We start from the raw sequence: 17,068 nt of genomic DNA on the forward strand, positions 1-17,068 counted from the left end.
CATGGAAACATGTGGACTAAACCTGCCTAGAGCACTGGCTGTGGCACTAATGATCCTCCAACTGTTCTATCTCTGCCTCTCTCACTCGATTTCAGTGGCATCCATCTGGTTTTAGGACAGATTACTGGCTTTGATACTCCATTTTAGCATCAAATATACTCAATACAGGTGGAGTAGCTTATATTATCTCATCAAAAGCCATCATCTCTCAAACTTGCACCAGAGACCTGTGAAAAATAGTAGGCAAATCTTATTTAAAAAAAACAATTAAAAAAAAACTTTAACGGGAATTATTGCATATGAAATAACCTTAGGTTACACCTCCACCTTCTGGTAATCTGAAGAATCGCAATAATATTAATTTAAAGAGAACAGGCATTCTTATACATACAGTACATCAAGATCCAGTGGAATGAAAAATAAAAATAAAATAAGAAAATGAACCAAAACTAAAAATCGCGCTTAATAATTCACCTCATCTCCCTTTAAGTAGACCAGCCACAAATTAAAATGTTTATACCATCTTTTCATCTCTATAAACTTGGTCACTCAGTTGTTACCTGAAAAAGGGTAGTTGACATTCAGAAAAAAATGTGTAACACAACATGACGAGCAAGAATCATGTTTTGCCATAAAACAGAACACAAAACATGTCTGGCCTCTGCGGTCAGCATATAGAAATCCACCGTCTTTGATAAAAATAAATAAATTAACAAATACAACTCATTTTGTGATGGGCAGATCACCTGAAAACCACAGTGGTAGTGTTCTTCAAATTTCCAGATCAACTTCACTCTCTGACAGACCACTCACACACATTCATACAGTGTGTGCACAGAGTTGTTGCCAACTACGAACACTTCTCTTACACTGCCCAACCACATCATTACACAAACCACAGAACAGCAGAAGAGGCTGATGAGAAGTGTTGGCAATTGAACCCAAACTCACACATAGCTGTGAGGAGCTGTTTTACACTTAATGTGTGTACATCTATAGCATGGAAAAATACTATGAAATAAGTATGAAACCATTTCCATGTTTGATATTTTTGGGTTATTTTGTGGTGCTTTTTTTATTATTTTTTTTGATATAGAATATTTTTATAATCTGCTTTGAGAAAAAAAGAACCACTCTTCAAAGAAGAAAAAAAAAACATGCATAATTCCTCTTGTACAAATTACATTTTCTTTTCTGTTTCTGTTTCTTTAGACAATTAAAAATCTTTGCACTTTCAATATAATTTTTTTTTTTTTTTTTTTTTTTTTATAGTTGTCCTCAGTGAGGCAAAATCCAGGGCTCCAGGTATTGCTCAAGTTGAATTCTCTCTCCTACATTCTCTGGTCCTTCACATGTCCAGCAGAGCAGTGCAGCTCCCACATGGGCCGTGAGCAGAAGCTGAGCAGAAGCCAGTGGAAATCAGACCTAGACTCTCCCACATGATTCCAGTCCCATGGCCAATGCCACACTTGAATTATTCTTTCTTTTTGTTTTTTCCTTTTCCATCAACAAAGTCACACACATCCCTTAAACAGTGGGACAGGAGCGATAAATGACAGCAGCAGCACCCTTCTGTGGTCAGAGACATTAAAAGCATGTGTAAGTCTGACAGAACAGCTCCTCCTATCTACACAGGTCCTCACGCGCTACCTCACGCTGAGGTTTCCTCTTCTTCATTGTGGTTTTTTGGGACTTGTTTTGCTGGATCTTGTTGGGGTTGTTGTGTTGCCCTTGAGCACTTTTAGCAAGCTGCCGACTCTGAAAAAGAAAAAAAAGATGACACATTAAGGTTAAAACTCTAACAATGAAACTAACATGCTACGTTGTTGGGATACTGTACCAATGTGTCTCAATTATAAATTGAATCATAATCACTTCCATCAAGTTCTTACCTTATTGCCCTTATAAGTGGGGGTGGGCATTGTTGCTGAATGATTTTGTGATCTGTGATTGGACAGATTCCTTACTGTATTCTCACTGTAAGAGTTAGAGCCCCGGCCACCCAAAGCTTTCAAAGTTTTATAGGGTGTTCCGTCAGAGTCCTGCAGAACGAAAAAAATACATGTATACAAATACAAAAATTCATTTTCTTTCTGTTTTGAAATAATACTTGACCAAATCGGTGTCTAAAATGTATTAGGTTTTATGCTAAAACAGCTAGTTCTAGGGTAAGAAAAGGTTCATGATAAAATAAATGTAAAAACAGACCAATCAAAATAAATAAGTGGATGTTATAATAATTCCGTATTTAACACGAAGTAAGAAACAGACAAACATGATCATTTACATATAGAAAGAAAATCAATACAACATTTTAAGTGTGGCCAAAGAGGAAATGTGCATTTGCACGGATCCATATATTGAACTGACCGCATCACTCGAGCTAGAGGCTGTTGAAGAAGGCGATGATGATGATGGTGATGAAGGGAGAGAGAGGGAAGGAGAGGAGGAGTTTGAGGACACTTTGCTCCGGGGAACAGTAGGAAGCACCGCACTATCTTCTGAAACGTTATTATTATTATTACACTCATCAAGCTCCTCAGACTCCACGAGCAGCGTCACATCATTTTCTATGGAGAAACAAAAAAACGATATTCAGCTTTCTAAAGTGAAAGACAGAGCGAAATAAACTCAGGGATAATGTCTCACCATTACAGTTGAGGACCGGCTCATTGTTGCTCCGCTGGCCCCACTGAGCACTGATCCAGTCACGGTACTCCGCTACTTCCTGTGTGACACGGATTATTCGACCTAGAATACTGCGGGGGAAAGACAACACCAATCATGAATCCCATCCCGAGTAGATCCTGATTTTTTCCCCTAAGACTATTAATATTAGTTTTCATGTCAGTTTGCAGTTGTTTTTTACTGTTTTATGCACTTTACTAATTATGGGTGTTTAGAATACTCCAAATACATTAAGATTAAAACAAGGTTAAGAACAAATTCACATGCATATACACGTGTTGTAGACTATGCAGAAATCTTGAAAAGTTCTCCTGTGTGCATAAAGACAAATAACACTCGTAAATATAAGTGAATATACCTACGTATGATAAGGGAGTGCATATGTCTTAAACCAAGAGAGCTTGAATACTGCTGTCATAGTCAATAAAGAAACTCTTTCTTCGAATTCATGAAATAATACCAAACACATTTAATGTTCTGCCCAGCCCTTACAACTACGAAAGTTAAACACACACACATCTTTTACACGGTTCTCCTTGTCTCACCTCTCTGACTTGTTGTTGGGGTAGTACTTGGCAATCGGGGACACAGCATGATTTAAGACAACGTAAGCGTAATCAAAAGCCTCTTTCACCTGCATCGCCCCATACGAACTTCGCCCAACATCATTTCCTATGACACGGACACACATGAACAAATGATAAGGATCAGAACATCTTCCATCCAATCTTTGATGACATCTAAGTTTGAAATGTGCATGTGTGCGTGAGGGTGTGTGTGTTTGTACCTGGCTGCAAAGGATCCTCAATGTAAAGCATAGAGGGTCTGTACCCATCCAGCATGCCTTTCTGCACTTCATCCTTGGCCACGTAAGAGCCACCATCTCTTATCCTGATCCCTGTCTTTAGGTAGTTAAAATGGCGTCCGTACAGCTCAAAAAACTCAATCAGCAGGACACCCAGGTTTGGGTTTGAACTACATGCATCCTCTCTGTAGTGCAGCTGAGAAATAAAACAGCAGTTCATTATAATGAAAGCCTAGGGTCACTTTTCTTTAAGTAGGTGATTTTCACTTTGGAGGCAAATCTGACGATGCATAAACCTCGGATAACAAAAACAAGCGTTAGCAAGCTGATATTCACCATGGGTTTTGAATCTTGTACATTTAAAGCTGTATTCTAATGTGCAATACTGTCATAGCTTTAAGTCTTAAATATAGTAAAAACAGTAATATTGTGAAATATTACAAATAACCGTTTTCAGTACACACGTTTGTTAGTATTATCTATTTTCGGGTACTAGTGAGAGAGTGTGTTTATCTGAATGTGTAGAAGTGTGTTACCTGTAAGAAGCTGACAACCATGAGGAAGAGACTGTATGATCCGATGCCTCCCGTAAAAACCTCATTCAGCTCTCTTTGCAGCAAAAACTGCTTCAAAACCAGCACCAGGTACGGTAATACAGGAAATTGCTAAAACACACACACACACAAAAACAAGTAAAAAAAAAAAATAATCTGTATAAAGACTGCAACTACAAGACTGAAGACCACCTCACATTTAAAGGACACCTATTGTGCCCCTCTGTACAAGATGTAATATTAATCTTATGGTTCTCCTGAATATGCCTGTGAAGTTTCAGCTCAAAATACCATACAGATCGTTTATTATAACGTGTTGATGTGTGTCATTTTTGGGGCGGGTCTAAAAAGTGCTGTTTCAGGGGTGTGTTCCCTTACATGAAAATGAGCTGCAACTTCCCGCCCGACTCCTGAAGGGGGCGGAGCCTAGACGACTCTGATTTGCGTATGGCAATAAACAGAGAGGAGAAGCAACATGAGCAAGAGGACCGGTATTCAGCTGTACATGTACGAACCGGACTCAGACCCAGTACAAGGAGAGACTACAGCAGAAGAAACAATAATATGAATATACCAGAATGTCTCCGAATGACAGTGTGAATAATTTATGTACTTGTATAGTTTTTCACAGCTGATTTATAACGCTGGATGCGACACAGCCAATCGCACGCAGACAAAATAACTGACATGGGACAACACACTGAGGGCGGAGGATATGGTAATATGCGCCCGTCAGTCAATAGAGGCTAGAGGGAGAGTGAAACCTGTGCGCTGGACACTGTTGGGGCGTGCGGCGCCCCATATATTTGCGGAACATATTTTCAGCTCTTTTGGCCCAAAACCGAAAATATAAATTTTGGCTGATCATTTCCAGTGGCCAAATTTTGGAGCATCCTTAGACTGGATCTGGAACTAGTAGAAGCGTGTCTCACAAGCACACACACACAGTCTCGAGGAGAATCAACATCACGCACATAATACGATCTAGGACTTCATGTCAGGTAGTAATCGGACTTGAGTCTTGTAGTATGCACTTGACTTTAGGAGATCCAGCTCGAGTGAGTTCCTAAAACGGTCATCTTTTCGGTTTCCCCCGATTTATGGCTCGAGTTGAAAGAGGACTCCACACTCACCTGTTTGAACTCCTTGATGAGGTTTGCAGCTTTAACACCGTTCTGTACATTAAAGCTGATGTCCACTTTTACCTCTGTGTGCAGGTCTGTCAGTTTAATGATGGGAACCTACAAACATACACAGAGCATTAAACACAAGCAGGGATGTCTGACAGACATCAAAATCAGCCTACATACGTGTATGACACAAAGCACTGCGCGTACCGTTGCTTTGTCCAGGACTTTGACCGAGTTCTCATCTGCAATTTTTCTCTTGCGTAGCGCCTCTTCCAGAGTCCAGAGAGGTAAAGTCTCCCAGTGACCAAAAACCACCAAGTCTATATCACTGGTATAAAGAGGGAGAAGAGAAAGTGTTAAATATAAGCAAACAAAAATGATTTTCCTTCTTAATGAATGAACAATGTTGTTTTGGAACAAGTTTTGAGAGGCAAACGCAGGTCTACGCAGAAACCAAAGTATAAAGTTGGCTTCGAAGACAACAAGACACTGTGCAGTGCAAAGTCTTTGCATTGCCTTTCTTCTAAACCTAACATTAGGAAAGAGAGGATGGAGTTTATTTTTAATAAACATCAAGACTGCATCAGTTAGAATTTGGTCCTTTGTTCACCTAATTTCACAGAGGATTCTTTTACAAACAAGGCACAATTCAACGCAGGATTTTCAGAAAGACTGAAACTAAAAGACGATGCAGTGCCGAGTTTTCTATATTGGATCTGATAGTAATGTCGCACCACACAAGTGTGAGAAACTCTTTTAATTACATGGTCACTTTTGCTTTGTCTGTTATTACAGATCGTTTGATATGTAGTGAGTATTTATGCATTTTTAACCTAAATCACAGCCATGTCCATCTATGTAGGATGTCAAACATACACAACTGTTCTGAGTCTACAATCCACCACACCTATTCAAACAGAGCGTTCTGATGAGAGGGTCAAAACAGAACAGATCATAGCCTATTACTTCTAAATTATAGTTTTTTTTAATGTTAAAATCTTGATAACATTATGAACACCTTTAAATAAATTAAAAACAAACGTAGGTAAGGGCACCCAAGTATGTTATAAATGAATTTACGGACACTGAATAAAAACTGAATACTAAACTCAACTGTTTAAGCAACTAGCATACTTGTGCATTGGCACAGAAAGATTTATTCCACTCAACCACAGTTTAGTAATCCAGGTGGATAAATGCAGTATGGTCTGAGTGATGTGAGATTGCCACAAAAAAAATTACAAATAAATAAATAAAAAAAACCTCACAACACAAAAAGTACAGAGTCACACACACAACGGCAAGTCATAATACAATAATTTACCCAATTACAAAAATTTGACTTTCATTTAAAGCTGCAGTAGGTAACTTTTGTAAAAATATATTTTTTTTACATATTTATTAAACCTGTCATTATGTCCTGACAGTAGAATATGAGACAGATAATCTGTGAAAAAATGATGCTCCTCTGGCTCCTCCCAGTGCTCCTATTGCCATTTGCAGAAATTAATCCGCTCCCGGTAAGAAACAACCAATCAGAGCTGCGGTCCGTAACTTTGTTTGTGTTCAAAATGTAGAAAAATTTATATAATAAGCGAGTACACCATGAATCCATTTTCCAAACCGTGTTTTTAGCTTGTCCTGAAACACTAGGGTACACCTATAATAAGTGTTTATATTCGGATTATTTTCGATTGCTTCGGGGGTACCGCGGCGGAGTAAACCAGTACCTTTGTGATTCTTCATAGACATAAACAGAGAGAAGTAGTTCCGGCTACGATGTTCTTCCGCAAGACGCAAGCAGTTCTGTTTATTAACCGCTAGAGCGTCAAAAGTTACCTACCGCAGCTTTAACTCACACCACAAATCAGGTTTATGTACACTAACATTTATGATCATATGGATATTGAGCTGAGTGTAAAAAATGTATCAAGAGTAAAAAATCATAACATTACCTTGTAGGTAAATACAAGCCTGTGCTGAAGCTGCCAAACACTTGAACCTGAATCAGAAAATAGAAAAATAGATTAAATATGCCCTTACAGAATCTACCCATGGAAATATTAGTCCCAACAGCCAGCCTGTGTTCATATTTAACACAGAGCATATAGTGTTTCGCAATAAAATTGCAGAAACAAACTAGGGTTGAAAATGGCAAGAAAGATGTGTGGCAAGAAAGAGACAAATATTTTTGGTGAAAGCTGTAAATTAAACTTAAAATGTAAAATGAAACACAATCCTCTGTTGCACTATTTAGCCTATGCTTCCTTGGAACATTATCCTGCACTCTGAGCTAAATATAAACACAGTTACAACCAGAAGGAAAACCAGACTTTTTTTTTTTTTCACAACACAAAAGGTCAAATAAGGGTGTTGACACACTTTGAATTATTTTTCAGCTCATTATCCATGCATTTAGAACTACATTTTAGCAACAGAAGGTCCTGCCACTTTAAGCATCCACAAAAGGTTTCACTGCCGAGTTAGCTGTGCGATTTTCTCTTAGCAGATTCTGTGCAGTTTGAATTTCCACATCACATGTCTTTATTATTTCACTTTGTACATCCATTGGGCATATATATTTTTTTTTCTATGTTAGAAAACATCCATAAACTACAGCTGGAATATAAATAAGATGATTATTACTAACCAATTCAAAATAGCTGGACTGAACAATGCAAACTGTAAAAAATGTATATATAGCAAATTCATTGTTAAGTCAATAAACATGTCCTTTTAGATATACAGGTAAACTGAGAGGAATATTTATTGTATTTCTGACAACTGTTCCAGAGACAACTTAGAAATGGAGTCCCTCAAGGCTCTATATTTAGACTTCTGCATGTCCGTGACACCGATGTGTAATGGTGAACTACTGCAAGAGCAAATTCACGTATGGGCTTTGATATTTAAAAGGTCAAGAAGAATTGTAGTATTGATTGTTCCACATCATCCAAATTTTCAAGAAAAAATATGATGTAAACCCCAAGAAGACAATCATATGAGTAAAACTTACCTCAGCATTGGGCCACAAGTCCTTGATGACTCTCTGGATCCTCTCAACCACCTCTTGCCTCATGTGGTCCTCCTCTGGACGAGGAGAAATATACTTATAAAAGTCCTTTATCTCCTCATGCAGCCTGGAAAGAGATAGAAATTAAATGTTACATAATCAAAAAGTTAGTGCATTATTAGCAATAAAGCTCTTTAATGTTTAACTCCCAATACTACATTAGAGAGATGAGGTGACCTGAACTGTTGTGAGCGTAAATCAATATCAATAAAGGTAGAACAAGAAATAACAGCCAATAGTAAGGCATACAAATGTGTTTGTTTTCCTAGTACACCAAAAACCTAATCTAACTGCTTTTGGCAGAAGTCTCTTATGCTCACTAAGACTGCATTTATTTGATCAAAAAATATATATACACAGTTCTTTTTTTTTTTTTTTTTAGCTTACTGACACCAAAACTTTTGAATGATATTGTATGCAGTCATGTGAAGTGAACATTGGTTAACATGACTCAGGGTTAGAAAAGAACAAATTCACACCCTAGTTACACTTAAGTAAACTTTCAAAGGCAGGTTACTACAGTTAGTGAGGCTTCAGTCAGGAAAGGGAGAGTGTAGCTAGGTGACTCCTCATTATTACTCATCTCTAATAATTCGACCCTAGAAAGCAGCGTACCATTACCTCGACTCAACTCAACCTGACACAGCAGTCCAAGTTTATTCCAACCTGAACTTTAAATTCAAGCAATGGTAGCAGCATCTAACACTGCATGGTACACACCTGTAGAAATACTAAAAATGCAAGCTGCTTAGAGAAGCAGAATTAATTCACTGAAATAATCTCTTGGTGCCACACAAGTTCAGTATGTTCAGTAGATGACTGCGCCAAGGCACCTGCTATGACCTCTCATTCTGTTCCAGCTTTTACTAACACTGGTCTTCTGGTGCCAGGTGGCAATCCCATGACTAGGGTTGAATCCACATATGCCTGCCAAACTGGTCACCATCCTTATTTATGAACATGTAGCTGCTGCTGCAAGGGGTTTGCAACACCTAATCATCGATAATAAAAATCATCGACAACAATTCTCATTATCGATTATTTGGGTCTGCCAACAGTGCACGTACAACTTCAGCCAGTTGCAGGTGTGTTTTTGTCAATAAAATTAAAATAAAGAAAATTGTGGGGGGGTTATCGGAGTAATCGAAATAGATAATCACCAACAAATCGATTTTCAAAATAATCGTTAGACTTCCTGTAGCTCAAACATGAAGCTAACAATGCCATGGTCATGGGTTTGATTTAAAAAGAATGCATGAACTGATATAACATACACAATGAATATTATGTGTGTGAACATTGAAACTCAAAGCTGCTTGACATAAAAGTGTGCCAAAAGCATAAAAGAAAATAAGAGGGGAAAAAAAAAAATCATACATAGTTCACATCTGTTTAATAGCATTAAAAAGTCGGTGGAGAGTAGTGTTGGGCGATATGGTCATTTTTCAAATCGTCAGCCCGTGAGATCGACGATACACAGTGTTAGAGCCATAAAAACATTAATAATTTTGTAATATTTTTTCCTTATGTTAAGAATGGTTATGTTTTTGAAAAATGTGTATTTTGTATTATTTGTATTTGTATCACATGACTTTGACTAGTTACATACGTATTACATGAGGACATAAATACATAAACTACATCACCAGAACTGTTCTGAGTCACTTCACAAGCATTTTTCCGTCTCTTCTGAGTAAAACCAGTGTCAAAATAAAAGTTATTTTACATAAAGGCATTGTGCTATAGATATTACTATTATTTAGTATAATGTATGTGATACTGCTACTACTGTGGAAAAAAATAATAAAACTTTATTTTTTAAAGAAATAAATCACATGTTTTTTTGTTTAAAATTTAAATGTTTACATTTCATTAATTAAAAGACAAATTAAATTTGGGTGAAACTTGTTTACTGTTTTACATAATTATATTACTTGTAGGAAAACTTTAAACATAATTTTAAATAAGTATAAAGAATTGTATTGTTTTTTTGTTTTGTTTTGAATCTTTTTGTGTTTGTTTTGCTCTGGTACCGAAATTGGTACTGAGAACCGTGGATTTTCACTGGTATCGGTACCGACTACTGAAATTTTGGTACCGTGACAACACTAGTTCTTACATAATCTGATCCCTCCTCCACATCTGACAGCAAGTGAAGGTTGACGGGCCACATTTTTTACAGTTGTTACATCTTTAATTGTCCAGAAAAAGGTGTTCAGGTCTTCAGGTGAGAAACAATCATGCCCTGAAGAACATTTTGCACTCTGGGAATTTTATGCATCTTATTACTTTAAAATGCTGAAAACAGAACAGTTTACATGAAGGTAAATCTGTGCTACACTGGCATTCGCTTATCTGAGTGGAAACTCTGAATGGATACATTACATTGTCAATAATAATAATAATAATAATAATAATACAAAATAATAATAATACGTTTTTTTTTTTTTTTTTTAATAGCGCCTTGCTGCAAACTCAAGGTTTATCTCAAGGAAGTTCTTAGTACCTTCGGTCACAAGGTCCACAAACAAACAAGTCATGCAAAGCTTTGAGCATAAACACCAATACAAAGACACACACACAAGTTTCTTCTGGGGCTCTGATCAGTGTCTAAGCACATTTGTCTATCCATGCTGGTAAAACTAAACTGCATGATAAAGTTCTGCCCTGGGCATGAAGCTCTGCAGGTGCAGTCTGACAGCATTCATCAGAGCCAGCCAGCCTGCAACATGAACACACCTTCAGCAGGCGCACACTCACGACTCCACAGATCAGGCCCTTGGATTAGTGTTTTGGGACCAAGGGTGGTTCATGTTACCAAGACGAGAATCATCATACATACAAACAAAAAAGCCCATTACATCACAGAGTTACTATGCAAACTAAACAGAACATACATTTATAGAGCATCTCTGCTAATATTTTCATTTTGCAAAGCGTGTGTTGTTTCATCAAGACTAGACAGAAGTGTGTTTCAGTCCTGGCAAACTAAAAAAAAAAAAAAAAAAAAAAAAATATCAGTCTAAGAAATGGAACTGAGAGAAGCAAAAGTGGAATCATCACATGGACTGAATGGCCTCCTGATCTCACCATATCTGCTTTAACAGCACTCTCACAAACTGGACAAGAAAGACCAGAAGCAAACTGATCAAATCTAAAACAAGATGAAAATTGAAAAAAAAACTGAAAGTACTTAATTTAACTGGAGCTAAATAAATCCCAGCAGACTGTCTCACAGTTTAAAGAGCACATTTGCCCTCAGTGTCATCAAGCATTGCTGTGAAAAACTGATAAGAAAAACATAGTCTGAGTTTCGTTTCAATGAATAAACGGTTCAGATCAGTTTCAATTCTCCAGAGCAGCCTATTGTGTCTTCCAATCAAGTACAAGGGGCGTGCAGTTTACTCCCAGTGTCAGCCAATAAGAGAGCAGACTCTGTCACTAAGAAACTCTTCACTGGGAGGGCCAACACAAGTTTAGCTGTTACTGCTGTGGATCCACTGACTCACATCACACACACACACATAGTTAGCCTAGATACTGATAAACACACAATCATCCTGATTTACACTCATGAGATGAAATATAGCAAAGCACTAAATGACCACTGTGTTGTTTTTAATTCAAACGTCATCGGCTGATCCACATGCATCTGTTTACAGATGGCATGAAATCAAATCAGTCTATATCAATAATTATGATAATTATCAAATCTTAAAATTACATTTAGTTTAAAACTTTTTTTAGTTACTGCATGTTCTATTGAGTGATATTGTTTTAAATCATGAAACAGGTTTAAGTTGCCTGACTTTGATGACACTTGTCTTCAGCACAGTTTGCATTGGAGGCAGCAATATTAATATAGCTTGTTTATAAAATTATATAAAATTTCGATTTAAGAGCAAAACCAACATCGCTAACTTCTGTGTGAAACTTAAAGGTTGTAAATGGGTTTTCTGAATTCTGATGGTGCAGATGCCAAAACATTGCCTTCTTGATTGAAGGTCCATGTTGAACTCATCTAAATGTACATTCGACAATGTTCTGTGGTGAATCACCTTACATTCAAGCTATTACATAAGTTCAAAGTGCTCCCACCCAACTCTGACTCAAGTCTCAAAATCTCCCTGGTAAATCAAATGGGGCAAAGCATAAGCATGTCCATTCCATAGGCACTGAGCATGTGAAGTCGGTCTGCTGCTTTGTGGCCTCAGTACTCAACAGATCACACCAAACCACATTCAAACTAAACTCCATCACACAAGCTAAAATCATTCAGTAGTCATTTGATATGTTAGAACAGCTCTGTTCCCCTCATATTTTGCTCCTATATTCTTCATCTGGTGTAAACGGACCACAAAAGGTACAAGGACATGAACATCTTGGATGACACATAGGTGAGCAAATTATTGGAAAATTTGAATTCTGGAGTGAACTAATCATTTAATGTTTTGTAATGAATAACACAAAAAACTACTATAATTACTAAAATTAGAACTGCATGCAGTGATCATGTTAATGCAAAGATGAACTAATTTACAATTCTTTAAAGTTTCAGCATGACCAAATACTATTCAAAGACTCAGGACACCATATGTTCAGCAATGCTTTCTGAATACAAATGAATGTTAGTGTGCAAAAATATATCCTTCGCATCCATTCAGTGCTCTTTATAAAGAGACCAGTGCACTGAACTCTTCCCATACTTTAAAAAAAAAAAAAAAAACATTGAGAAGACCCAACATAAAAAATTCAGCAGCAGCTCAACTAAGCGTGGAGAGAGGATGTTCCCTCTTCTCTCATTGCAGCACAGCTGTCAGGCAGATGAAAGGATCTTGACACATTCTGATTGGCTAGAAGCACCATGACATCACAGAGACGGGGGATTGTGTGTCAGCTGGAAGGGGGAGCCTTTGTTTTTGGTAGAGCAAGGAAGGAACTTGTCCAACATACAGAGAATAACAACATAAAAAATCTCTCCACACACACACACTCCCATAAAACCATATGTCTGTTTTCTCACGCCTCAGAACAGAACAGCAAAAATGATTGTGAATTTAGCCTCCAACACATCCACAAAAATTTATATCATGTAGGTTGGAAATACTTTGGGATGTAGGAAGGAAGCACATTCCACATCCTGGAGACAAGCAGAGATGGAAAATAATAAAATCCAAAACAAACGATCCCAGAACAAGATTTAAATCTTTAAAGCATTTCAGACACGCTCTCTGAATACAATGCTATAGCATGAGCCAATCTGGTCTTAATCTGTACATTTTGCCCCACGTCTATAAAACAGAGCTGACGGGAGTCATTCATTTGAGAAACAAGAATAACATTGAAGAACACTCTTATGCAAAGTTGCAAACACTCGGCTAACATTACTATGAATGAGGATAAGGCTTGTGGCTGTACTTTGCTCTGGGCTCCACGAGTTGCTGCACATATCACTAAACAGGACAATCTGAACTTTCAAAAACCTACCAAACCACCACCACACCCTTTAGACCTCATTCTAACATCATACCACTACTCAATCTATAATCCAGCACTACTTCATCATGCTTCATTCAAAACGGCACCTCATACAGTTTGACAATCCACCTCTCCAGCACACCCTTAAAGTATGGCCACTAAAACCTAAGTGAACCTCTCCCAAATAGTGGTTTTGAGAGTATGCTGCTGCTTTGTTTTCATTTCACACATTTCACATTTAAAGAGATCACTCCATAATGAAAATTCTGGCATTTACTTTTGTTGAAGATATTTTGCATTAGTCTTATGAGTTTGGAACAACCTCGGGCTAAGTAAATGATGTAAATTGAAAAAAAAAAATTCATTTTATTCATATCAGGAAAAAAATATTGAGCAATTGTAGTAATGACAGCAATAAAACAAGAAGTAAAGAAAGAAGTCTATGTAATTATGACTTTTGATCACTAAGTAACCGGAGTTTGAAGTGCAAGGTGTAGATTATTGACTGACAAGATTGTGACTGGGAGAAGATAATGATTCATAGAGGCAGTAACTATAGAGATATCTGGGATTGGTCTCATTAAATAAATTCATGCACACAAAAGAAAAGATCCACAGAGATATGTAATCATCCATGATGGCAAATTTATAAACCTTCAACATCTAGATTTTAAATTAAGCATTTTGAAGTCTTCTACTAGTATTTCCCCAAAGATTAATAATAGAAAAACTTACTACAGTAATACATAAATTAACATGGGCTTTCCTTTGAACTGTGTGAAAAGCTGAGACAAAGTAACCACATTTTTCTTGTAGTTCTGACCACTGTAGTAACTATGGCATAACGACAGAAACCGTACATTATATGGCTCGTGACAAGCAGCAGATTAAGTAATAGCTTCCCCCAAATGTCATGTCACCCCCAACCTGTATGGCTTTCTTTTACAGAACATAAAAAAATAATAATAAATAAATAAATAATCTGAGTGTTATTTGTGTCCATACAAAGTCAAAGTAACCAACATTCTTCCAAATATCTTCTATGTTCCACAGAAGAAAGAACGTTACACAGAGGGTGAGTAAATAATGACGACATTTAGTTTTTAGGTGAATTATCCCTTTTGAGACTATAAGTGGACTTTGACAGAGAGCTCGTGCTACTTGTGATTGTCACCAGAGACGTCAGGGGAGCAGCTGACGGGCCAGACAGCGCAGGACATTTAAAAGGAAGGATTGCAAGGATACTCTAGACATGCCAAATATGGTGAAGAAACGGCTCGAATGTCAAACCACTGGTAGACCTAAGAGAACCTTATAGCCTAGATATTTAAGGGAACGGACGGTCGCAGGACCAACACCGTGCTGTTGTAAGGCTTCGTATTCAGGTAATGACATGTTAAACATGTACTGATTGAACAACCCTCAGTGTAGTGTCAAACGCGTAAGAGTTAGGCCAGCTCCTGAATCCGAGCACACAAACTGGGCCCTGCGCCGAGGTCATCATCATATACACCCACGCATATAAAGTTCGTTTCTGCACTCACCCCACAATGCCTTCCGTGTAGTTTCTGCTCTTCCACGGCATGCCCGTGTAAATGTCCTCCACTCCATCTGTCAGCAGCAGATTTCTGTTAAAACCAAAGGTGCTCGCCTTGTTGTCTCTTTTCCTCTTGCTTGGCAACTCAGTTCCCACGACCGCAAACCTACTGGCAACCACTTGCCCCCCTCCGCGGACACCCCTGCTTGTGCTATTGGCTTCCAGAGGGATAAAATCTTGTTGATCGGAGACCTCACTGTCGGGTTTGGATCTAGACATCCCCCGATGATCCTTGGGCTTGCCGCTGCTGTCGGCCGCGTTGCTGCTGCTCGTCAGTTTGGCGCTGGCTGTGTTGCAGTGGTTGTTGAAGTAGAGGTTTCCCAACGTCTGCGTCGTTTCCCAGATGTGCATCCACAGGTTGTTGGCAGGTCCGCGCTGTTCTGGCTGAAACCAGGCGATTCTAGGATCCATCAAACGCTGAGCTGCTGCAGGCGTGCTTACCCCCAGAGCAGAGCCTGGCTCGGTTCGCTTAACCCACTAACGGGAACACGTTCGACCTGGACAGCTACTAAAATATCCTGTGCGAGTCCATCAACGTATCTCGGGACAAGAAAAAAAAGAAAAAGGAAAAAATGCACCAGTGTAAACGGACTGTAAAAAGACGTTGTTAAAAAAAAAACGGTAATCGTCACACTTCAGAGCACGAGGAATGGAGAATCGTGAGTGTCGTCTGTGTCACTGTCTGACTCGTTTCCATCGGAGATCGTGTATTTCAATGGCGGATAGACTACAGCGCGAATGCGCATGCGCGGCCAGACGCGAGCGAGCACCGGAGGAGCGCGTGGTCTACGAGAGTTACGAGACTTAGGTCTCTGCAGAGCAAAAGTGGGCGTTTATCACCATGTGGGTGTTTTCCAACTGCTGGGTGTTTCTAAATCATCCAATCTAAATGATCCCCCTTGCCCAACCCCACCCCTAAACCTAACGTCACTATGACGTCAACCAACCAGGTATCATGTAAAAACACCCTGATCTGGTAACTCCCATTACTTTCCTGCAGAGAGACCTATACTGGAGAGTTACGCAAGAGAGCACGTTACAGTGTCTGTTGCGTAACATAACAACAGTGGGTTTGATACTTTGTAGTAATATATGAACCTCTCTCGTTTGTCATGTTCAGACCACAGACTTTATAAAACAGACGTACCATTTCTTCGTTTATCTAATTCACGGGGCCTCAGTTTTATCTTCTAATTGGATTATTTTGTAATGCAGTGACATAAATAAGATTACTGGGAACAGGAGTCCGCGAATAGAATATGAAAAACAATATTATTGTTATGACCAGTGTTTCTTTTCTACTATTTAAAAGACATATAAAACATAAGTCATATTTCGTGCCGTTCCTAATCTTCTTTCTTCAGTGAATGTCAAAAGATCCTAGGAACAAACACCTAATATATGTGTGTGTGTGTGTGTGTGTGTGTATATACACACACATACATATATATATACATATATATATATATATATATATACATATATATACATACATATATATATATACATATATACAATTTTTTTTTTTTTTTTACAATGTAAGTGAAAGGTGACTGAGATTGTCAAACAAACAGTGTCCTTTAGTGTTCCACACAATAAAGTCAGTGGTTCAGGTCGGAACAATATGAGGATTGGTCATTCAAGACTGATTTGAATTATTTTTTGGTGAGAAGTTATTTTAAGATGACGCAACACCTACAAGATGTTTCCTTCTCCAAAAATGTGTTTCTAAGGGATCTAATA

At 38.1% G+C, this 17,068-nt stretch overlaps 1 protein-coding gene across 1 annotated transcript; it reads right to left on the bottom strand.

The window, feature by feature from the left end:
* Window positions 1-1,231: 1,231 nt before the first annotated feature.
* LOC113051419 (non-canonical poly(A) RNA polymerase PAPD5-like) lies at window positions 1,232-16,129 on the bottom strand. Its single transcript, XM_026215166.1, has 12 exons — window positions 15,273-16,129; window positions 8,194-8,317; window positions 7,133-7,179; window positions 5,385-5,505; window positions 5,181-5,288; window positions 4,030-4,158; window positions 3,476-3,689; window positions 3,234-3,360; window positions 2,650-2,759; window positions 2,371-2,570; window positions 1,893-2,042; window positions 1,232-1,758 (listed from the first exon to the last, which is right to left on the bottom strand). Exons 1-12 carry the CDS (start codon window positions 15,734-15,736, stop codon window positions 1,624-1,626), a joined length of 1,929 nt encoding a protein of 642 aa, XP_026070951.1. The 5' UTR covers window positions 15,737-16,129; the 3' UTR covers window positions 1,232-1,623.
* Between the last annotated feature and the right edge of the window lie 939 nt (window positions 16,130-17,068).

This window comes from Carassius auratus, chromosome 32 (assembly GCF_003368295.1).
Source record: "Carassius auratus strain Wakin chromosome 32, ASM336829v1, whole genome shotgun sequence".
NCBI lineage: Eukaryota > Metazoa > Chordata > Actinopteri > Cypriniformes > Cyprinidae > Carassius > Carassius auratus.

Bases quoted from the DNA above. Each gene is read 5' to 3' on its own strand.
- LOC113051419 (XM_026215166.1), bottom strand. From the start codon at position 15,736: ATGGATCCTAGAATCGCCTGGTTTCAGCCAGAACAGCGCGGACCTGCC. The intron at 5,289-5,384 runs GTACGCGCAGTG...GTATGTTTGTAG, and splicing joins AAGTCCTGGACAAAGCAACG to GTTCCCATCATTAAACTGAC. The intron at 4,159-5,180 runs GTGAGTGTGGAG...TGTGTGTTTTAG, and splicing joins TCATCAAGGAGTTCAAACAG to CAATTTCCTGTATTACCGTA.